Below are 8,889 nucleotides of genomic sequence, written 5' to 3'. Positions count from 1 at the left end.
CAGTCCGTCAGGAACGAGATCCCCATCTTAGATATTATTATTTTTATTGTTATTATTACTTCATCCCCACTTTTAAAGTAACGATTGTAGATCTTGGCACAGTGGGAAGTAAAATGGAGAATTGAAAAAGAATATTTTATTACCCATGAGCCACATAATTAAAGAAAACTGAGAAACATCTGATTAATCCAACCTTCTTTATTCATTTATGATTGAAACAAAACCAGTTTATGGTTTAAAGTAGTAAATTTGAATTCGTTTCAAAAATTAACTCAGAATAAGCGGACAATTCAACACGGCTAGTTGACAGCAGTGCAGATTGAAATATCGGGTGAGAATACTTGGAATCGCACTTCTTTTCTCATTTTTCTCCATTCACAGTTTCGCTAGAAAAAAAAAAACAGGAAAACATTAATGGCATGTTCAGAAAACTTTTATTACTTACCGACTATATTCAACTTGTAAGTTAGTACATCAGGTATGTTATAATTATTGCTGTTATGTTTGAATTGCAAGTCAGCGACAGTAAAGTGAAGATCTTAGAGATATCTTCCTGACATGTTTCAGATCTCCTTAATGCAAAGTGAAAAAAAGATGAATGATGTGACTTACTGGAACATTTCCTCCTCAGATGTGTTCATTCTTGAGGTCCAGATATTCTCGATGTGATGAGTATTTCAAATAGGATGAGGTAATATGCCAAACAGCAAATGTCCTTCACGATCGGTGCAAGAAGATGATTAAGCGAGATTACTTTGGTGGAGTGGTCGATTCAGAGACACACCAGTAAATCGGATGGAACCGCGGGAAAACGTTATGTTTGTCCGGAGTAGGATACCGATTAAGAGTTTCAAGTACCTCTTGATGTAGACCGTCCACTGTACCCAAGGTGTTCGAAAGTCTCACATGTCGAATAAATCTGATTGTTGACTGTGATTATGCGATACTCCCTTGGGAAGTGATTAAGTTTATGAATGTTCCATTCAGAAAAGATTACTGGCTGAACTACAAAACAGCATATTTTGACCTAATGAAGAGAATGCTGTGTACAATGGAATGGCATCGGTTGCTGGATGGCAAGAATATGACAGCGCATAGGAAGCATTTAAACCATACTTAAATGATACGACATCAGAATGTGTCCCGAAACTTCGAAGAATAAATAGATTAGGAGTGAAATGGATGTGTAATCTTATTTAGCAAGAGAATAGTAAGAAAAGGATGATGTATATTATGAAAATTGTAAGCAGCAGGATAGAATAGTGACATCTGTCGTATGGAAAGCAAAGTCTGAGTATGGAAAGAAACTGACTCTGCGTGCTAAAGGCAGCCTTCAAAAATTCTATCAATATGCTGAAAGTAAATTCTTTCGTATTGAAAGAATAACGCTACTAAATGCGGAAGGCATGAGAGTTATAGATGCAGAAGAGGTTGTTCAGTTAAGGAGTGCCCATTCTGTTAAAAACTATTAATCTGGTGTACGCAACATTGAGCTCACTGTTATCTTCTCACTATATGAAGAAACACGGGTGTGTGAAGCCGAGGTTTTAGAACTGTTCCAGAAACTGAATAAGAATTCAGCAATAGGGACTAATGAGATATCATCAGTGTGCTAAAAAAGTGTTCAGTTGATCTAATTATTCCTTGCACCAGGCTGTTTAATATGAGTCTCAGAACACGGAATATTCCGCAGGAATGGAAGAAATGTATGACAATGGTTAGAGCTCGCATTTAAAAATGGTTTGACAGAGAATCTCTACTTTGCGATGAGTAACATGGGTTTAATAAGGGAAGGCCATGTTTTAACAACTTGCTGACAATCTATCACTATGTTAGTATTGAACTAGACAAGGGGAATAGATACACCATCATACTTTGGGACATTGCTAAGGCATTTGATAGAATATTGCATGGTAGACTGTTGCATAAATTGGAAAATTTGGGATTCGGTTATAGAATATTAGCGTGAACGTTCTATCGCTCACTGACAGATATCAAACAGTGGCATACGGGGATATGAGTATGCAAGGTTTAAAGTAAAACGTGCTGTATCTCAGGGATCAGTGCTTAGTCAAATGTTTTCAATCTGTACATTAATCATATTGGGAAGGATTTGACAAGCAACATACAACAATTTGCTGATGGTGCAAAGATAGGTAGGGTAATCAGGAATGCTGCTGATATGCAGTCTTTGCAGAATTGTTTGGATAGGCTGTAATTGTGGGCATGGGTAAATGGGTGCCAGATCAATGTCAAGAAATGCAAAGCCAAGCACTTTAGCGTGATTGGATATCCAGTGTCATATTATATTGGTGGGATTAGGCGTGAAGAAACTGACGAGGCTAGGAATTTTAGTGTTATTAAATAGGAAGCTGAATATAAGGGGTCATGTAGCAAAGACTGCAAATACAACTCAAAAGATAATTGCAGAACTGACATGTAAAGATAAGGAAGTCATTTTGCCTCTTTACAAGGCCTTGATAAGACCTCACTTGGACTACAGTGCGCAGGTGTAGACCCCTGGCTTCAGTTTTGATTCTGATATATTGAGGAGAGAGAGAGTGCAAAGGCGAGTGTTAAAATGATATCAGGATTGTGAAATTCTGATTATGAAGAGAGATTAAGACTTTGTAGACTGCAGACAATAGTAAACAGGAGAAAGAGGGCTGATATGATTGAGACTTACAAACTTCTGAATGGGTAATACAGGATTTAAATTGATGGGATTTTTCATTTTATGGTGAGTAGGGAAAGGAAAAGAGGGCCTTGGAAGCTGTACATGAATGCTGCTAATTAGGGATGGGAGCTAGATTTTTCTCTCAAAAGGTGGTGCGTAATTGGAATGGATTGCCATTGGGTGTTATGAGTGCAAGCAGTGTGAATGAATTCAAGAAGAACTATGATATCTTGTACGTGTAGTATGCAGCGCCCCTCGAAGCGTTCCTGACTCACTGGATGTGTATCTTAATAATAATAATAATAATAATAAAATTAGGTACTTGAATTTTCATGTAAATTCATGTAACAGATAAGTGAGTTCAAACTCTAGGCTTACTGGGAGCTTGAATTCACTTCCACACAATGATCGCAAGTGCTATCCACTCTGACCAACCAAGCCAGTCATACAAAATGAAACACCAAGTTCTAAGGTAGTAGAGAATACCAAACTACTCCAGTAAGATACGAAATATGTACCACTCACCTCTTAAATGATGACCTTCCTTGAAAATTACTTCGTTTTTCTTCAAATTCTAAAGGAGAATTCACATCTTCTCTAGGATCTTGCATTCCAGTTAATGGAACAGCTACCACTGCCTTCACAAGCAACTATGAATACGAAACATAACTTTTTAAATGTTGTGAATAGATCTACTTTACAGTAAATCTCTAGAGTTAGTACAAAATGAAGGATCTTACAATAATAGAACAACCGTAACTCTGTCGGTTCAGACAAAGCTGATTATTTGAAAAAAAATTGGTTGGAATTCCTTTTACGATTGAAAGTTGTTTGTATAGCACATGGGAGAAGTTATAATTCTATTGAACTTAAATATGATGGTCCATGTTTGTGGAATAAAGCAGAAATATTATCAGAACCAAATCACTTTGTGATGTTGAAATTCAGCAAGACGTCCGAATTAGTGAAATATTCCAAATCAGTTTTATGCTTTGTTAGACGGAGTATTTGTATTACACTTTTATCGGGTGCTCATACGCTCAGCGTTGTAATTTCTAATTATAGAAAACTTATATATTCGTTGTTTATCAATTCATTGCTACCCAAGGGTTTTAAAGCGATTTGGGAGAGCACAGTAACAATCTGCTGACATGTTGCGAATGTAGCATTTTTCCAAGTGCAAAATGTTCACCAAAAACAACAGCATTAGTTTTATTTACCTTAAATTGTGTGTATTCTGATGATCTGAAAACTACTTAAATTCCTGTAGGAAAACCGGTTATAAATATTAATCTCCTCCAACAAGAGTTTAAGTGGCAATGTGTAAAACGAAACAACACATTTCTAAGCATTAAACATTAAAACAATCAGTCAATTGATTCGTTGCTGTGGCCATCTCATTAAACACAACTGGAAATGGGCTATAGTTTTTACAAGGCAACAAAACTAGACATTTATGACATTAAAATACACACTAAAACTGAATTTCCACTTAAAATTAAATAAAGACAATACACAAGCATTTAGCCTTTAACGCTAGAGTAACTATGAGAAATTGCTTGATGTATATGTTCAAGTTACTTACCGCAATCCAATAGCAGTTTGCCCAGAAAAGCAAGTTCAACAATGCTTGAGCAGTAATTGCAAACGGGGCTGTTTTGATATGTTTTTCTGATGAAGCCAGAGGGAAAATAACTCTCAGAGGAAACAAGTAAATTCTTGTCCAGAACCTGTGCATAAAAATATGTATTCTGTTTATTAAATTGCAGGTATTAAGTGATTATTTAAAGTGAATTATCAATAATCTAGTCAACAACGTTTAGTACTTGTGAACTTTGCCTTAATCCTACGACGCAAAAACTTCATTGTCTAAAATAGTTTTGATTGGATGAAAAGCAAATTCGTAAATAAAAAATATACCGGATTGCATTGCTATCTCTCTCTGATTTTCTGATAAATAAATCTGCTGATGCCTTATATTGCCGAAAACGAGTGGGCGATTGTATTTTAACCCTTTTGAAGAGTGAACAGCAGTCAAGTGACATTACCCAAAGCAAAGAAAGCAATGTAGGGATGCATTCGAGTAGGAGATTATGGAGAAAACTGGCGCCATCTCGTGAAAACTAATGCTAATGCTGTAGATTATTGTCAGAAATGTTGGTTCTACTGTTCATTGTTTTGAGCTTAACTGATAAATAGCCCATTTTCAGGAGGAAAAATTAACTTTTCTGTTTATGTCAATAATTGGCTAATCAAAATGGATGAAAAAATCCTGAAAATTTACCTCCATTTGATAGCTGCAATCCAACTTAAAGCGATCTTTCACTAGCTGTGGATAGTAACGCCATTTGCACAGAATTGCACTAGCATCCCGATTTGAGCTTAAATGGCATTATTTATTGTTTCTCTAAATCACTTGCACAAACGTCCAGATATAAAGCAGATTACAAATAAATGCCGTTTGCAGACTGGGATGAAGAAGTAATCTGTTGATATTGTTTCTTAACGTGTTGTAAATTGTCGTCATTATAAAATGCTTCCTTTGGAAGGATGTTTCACAGAACTGAGGTAGATGGAAAAGACATCTGGTACTAACACTTTCAGGGAAACGATATTTGAACTGTAAAAAATGTTGAGTTGCTCCTTCTGTTCATTTTCTATTAGCAGACATGTTGGAAGGTATAACGGTTGCTAGATCTAATGAACGGTGACCATAGAAATCTATGTAGAACACAAACGATACAGACACTGACCATCTATGAACCTTCTGTACCTTGAGAAATGGGTCATCATTCAACTTAATCCATTTATTTTGGTCTACTTCAAGAATTTTTATAGACGTTTTAGGTCCGCCACTGCAAATGAGCATTATTCCAAGCTTGGGCGAATTTCAGATCTGTACAGAACAAGTAGCTGGGAAAGAACGAAGTGAAGTACTGAGCCAAACTGTATGCCAAGATTTCTGGAATACTAAGATACAATGGAAATAATGACGTTCTTATACCATGAAAGGCTAGGTGTAAGGGAAAGTCCTAGACAAGACATCTGGTCTTTAGCATTCAGCTAACATTATATTGAAGAAGAAATTACTGATTTTATTTTGAGAAAAGACTAGCAGAACTGTGTTTTTTTGAAGGGATGAAGATGACTAAGCTGTTATAGATACATTGTATGAATGTGTGAAGATTAATCTTTAGAATAATTTTGTAGAGGAACTTGAAGCTTGAGAAGTGTGAAAATTGCAAGATTTATCGTAACAGTGTGGATTATCTGTAGATGAGGGTATTATCATCAACACACTGAGAATAGGGTTTCAGATCAGTGAGAGCAAATCATTTAAGTATATACGAAAGAGCGTTATTGAAATAAAAGAGCCCTGAGAAATGCCTAAATTAATAAGAAAATCTGCAGAAAGTGAACCTTTATCATCATTATTGTGAAAGACCTGAGAGAAAATTGGCCGATTAGTTACAAAGCAAGGAAGGTAGACCAGAAGACTGCAATCTGCGGAGTACCCTCAATCAAATACATTGCAAATATCAAGCGGGATAGCACGTGTTTACAGACTTTTACATGCTACTTGTGTAGAGGTGGATGAAGTATTTCAAAAGATCTACTGGGAATGTTGCTTGGGAAATACTCATCGTTAGTCAATGAGTATTCCCAAGTTGACAGCTCTTCAGATATTGAAGACACTGATTGTTCCTAACCGTCTCCTTTACTTTGAACAAAGCCGAAGTAAGAGAAATACTTCTATAGTTGGTTGGTTATCACTTATCGTTTATTGTTTTTTTGTTTTTCGATAAACCATGGCTTGAATACAGGATGGGAATTTTAAACACTAAATTATGAAAACCTCTATTTCAACATGAATACCTTCTGTACCAAGATCTGGATATGACAGTAGTCTTACCATGGAAAGAAGTAGTAAAAATCAAGGAACATATGGCGGCTTAACGTTGTTGTAATGCCAAACTGTATGAGGCTGTAAATGGATGAGATTGTGACCTCAATTCAGTTAGGAGTAAAATTTAATTTTTTCATTGTCTAAATGTTTACCGATAATTGTTAAACATCTGTTGATATGTTGATTCCCCGATGGTTGAATCTGATGGCAAATCATAAGCTAGAATTGTTTGTTACGGGCTTGACCGCTTTCAGATTATTCACATGTTATGAATGTACCAATTAAAACAAACTTGTGTTGCACTTACCACACTGCTAGCAGTAAAGGAAAACAGATGTAAACGATACCATTGTGAACAGACATCCACTTTGTTCTTTTACTTGCCAAATATTTGTTTGCTTTTCCAAACTCTAGAACAATGTCACTGGCATCGTGGAGTAAAAGAACTAACACTCCCACACGAACATATCTGAAAAAAAAATTGATGTAATTAATTGACAGATATATTTACTTTTAAATGTGGAATGATGAAAATAAGTACATTAACTGTTTTTCAGAAATAAAATGAGGTTATTTTGTCAAAATTTTGTACAACTTGAAAATGAAAGACAATGTCGAAAATATTACCGTTTTACAAAGACGTAAGTCGATATTTGTCTTGTATTTCATTGATTGCAGAGATTGTTACTAACATTTAACTTAATTAGCATGAAAGGTGATGATAATTTGATAATGATAAGAACTTAATTATGTGTGTTTTTGAACGACTAAACACGTGGTTATAATCAAGTATAAAAAAACATTAAAAAATAATTATATTTCCTCTTACAAGTAAAACATTATAGGATACGTTCTATAATGTTTTATTTATACCTAAATTTTAACCAATTATGTTCAGTCCTTCGTTGCTGCAGAGTGACCGCACTGAAGTAGTAAAAATAAAAATTGCGTTAGTTTCTATATTGTTCTGAGTTTGTTTAAGACTTGATTCACTTTAAGGCACCAAAGGCAACTTTTAAAAATATAAATATACATCGCCGAAATAATAATTCCACATTTATTGTGTTTTCTATACAAATGGATCACTTACCCATAAACATACGCGCCAAACATTAATGTGAGGGCCACCAAATGATGATAAATGAGAAGGTTCGAGTCTTTTCTCCAGATGTACAAACAGCAAAGCGAATAAAGTTCGTGGATGTAGAAACCACACTCCAATACTATCACTGAGTAAGTTTCTCCTGATGGATCCTTCGGCATGCAGTCTAAAGAGAAGGGTTTGAAAAATTGAAAAATATAGCCCAATTACCGTTGAGCTATAACGGTAATAATTTCTTGCAATCAGATTTTAAAGTACATAATGGATATTCAGAATATACAGAAGAACAAACAAAATAAACGTAAAACAAAAATGAACAAAGATAGATGCTTGGATAATGGTTGGTTGTGAGCTGCTCCATTACGTTGTTAAAATGATTTAACGGAGAAGTTCTACTTACCTTCTTGCCACAAACTGGGTTTCTTGAGGTACTCATAAATTCCTGACGTGATGATAGCACTGCAGTTAAACAGCCAAATACCGAAATAAAAATTAAATTTCCACAAGCTTTCACTTAATTTGATCTGCTCGAAAAGATTGCACTGATAAATTCTTCCAATTTTCTGTAAACGAAAAAGCATGCATTAATTAAATATAGATACATTCATTTGGTAGTCATTATTATAAACAATATAGTTAGGAATATCTCGATTGAGATTATCCTCTGAATTTCATGAAACTCGATCTTCATAAAACAACAACAATATACTTTAATTATTTAAAAATTAATTGAAATCAATAAATTAATTAAAAATATTAATTAAAATTAATATCTATTTTATTTGAATTTATATGTTCATGTAAACAAAAAATATGATTTGGTTTTATCTTTTGGTTATCAAGAGATGTCAGACGTCCCACTCATCAATTTCATTTGTTCCAGATGCAATATTGACGTTTTTCTGTTGCTTACAGCTACTTGTATTTGCTATATTGCTCTCTTTTGAGAGTTTTATAAATCCTATCTTCAACTAATAATCCATACGTTAGAATTTGAAAGTTTAAAAAATTAATGTATTTACTCGAATATATCTTTTTTTTCCAAAAATTAAAGCTAAAAAAACGTGTTGCGAGATACGTGCGGGATTTTTCCGAAACTAAAGTTTTCAGGAAAAAATTGAAAATGGTGTGACTTACCAAGAGGCTCCTTCTCGCTATCACTACTTTAGGCATCGAGAACAGATGCTTTGTGTGCATTGTCAT

The 8,889-nt window shown here is 34.6% G+C and overlaps 1 protein-coding gene across 1 annotated transcript; it reads right to left on the bottom strand.

Moving 5' to 3' along the window:
- Positions 1-257: 257 nt before the first annotated feature.
- LOC150095923 (uncharacterized) lies at positions 258-7,009 on the bottom strand. Its single transcript, XM_090409277.1, has 4 exons — positions 6,892-7,009; positions 4,263-4,407; positions 3,203-3,327; positions 258-386 (listed from the first exon to the last, which is right to left on the bottom strand). The coding sequence occupies exons 1-4, from the start codon at positions 6,945-6,947 to the stop codon at positions 362-364; spliced, it is 351 nt and encodes a 116-aa protein (XP_090265403.1). The 5' UTR covers positions 6,948-7,009; the 3' UTR covers positions 258-361.
- Positions 7,010-8,889: the final 1,880 nt, after the last annotated feature.

Source organism: Typopeltis vanoorti, chromosome 19 (genome assembly GCF_054136105.1).
Source record: "Typopeltis vanoorti isolate ZY-2024b chromosome 19, IOZ_Tvanoo_1.0, whole genome shotgun sequence".
Taxonomy (NCBI): domain Eukaryota; kingdom Metazoa; phylum Arthropoda; class Arachnida; order Uropygi; family Thelyphonidae; genus Typopeltis; species Typopeltis vanoorti.
This window is presented reverse-complemented; position numbering and strand designations above follow the sequence as displayed.

Coding starts and splice junctions, on each gene's coding strand:
- LOC150095923 (XM_090409277.1), bottom strand. CDS start 6,947: ATGTCTGTTCACAATGGTATCGTTTACATCTGTTTTCCTTTACTGCTA. Junction 4,408..6,891: donor CCTTTACTGCTAGCAGTGTG/GTAAGTGCAACA, acceptor TTTTATGCACAG/GTTCTGGACAAGAATTTACT. Junction 3,328..4,262: donor CAAACTGCTATTGGATTGCG/GTAAGTAACTTG, acceptor TCGTATTCATAG/TTGCTTGTGAAGGCAGTGGT.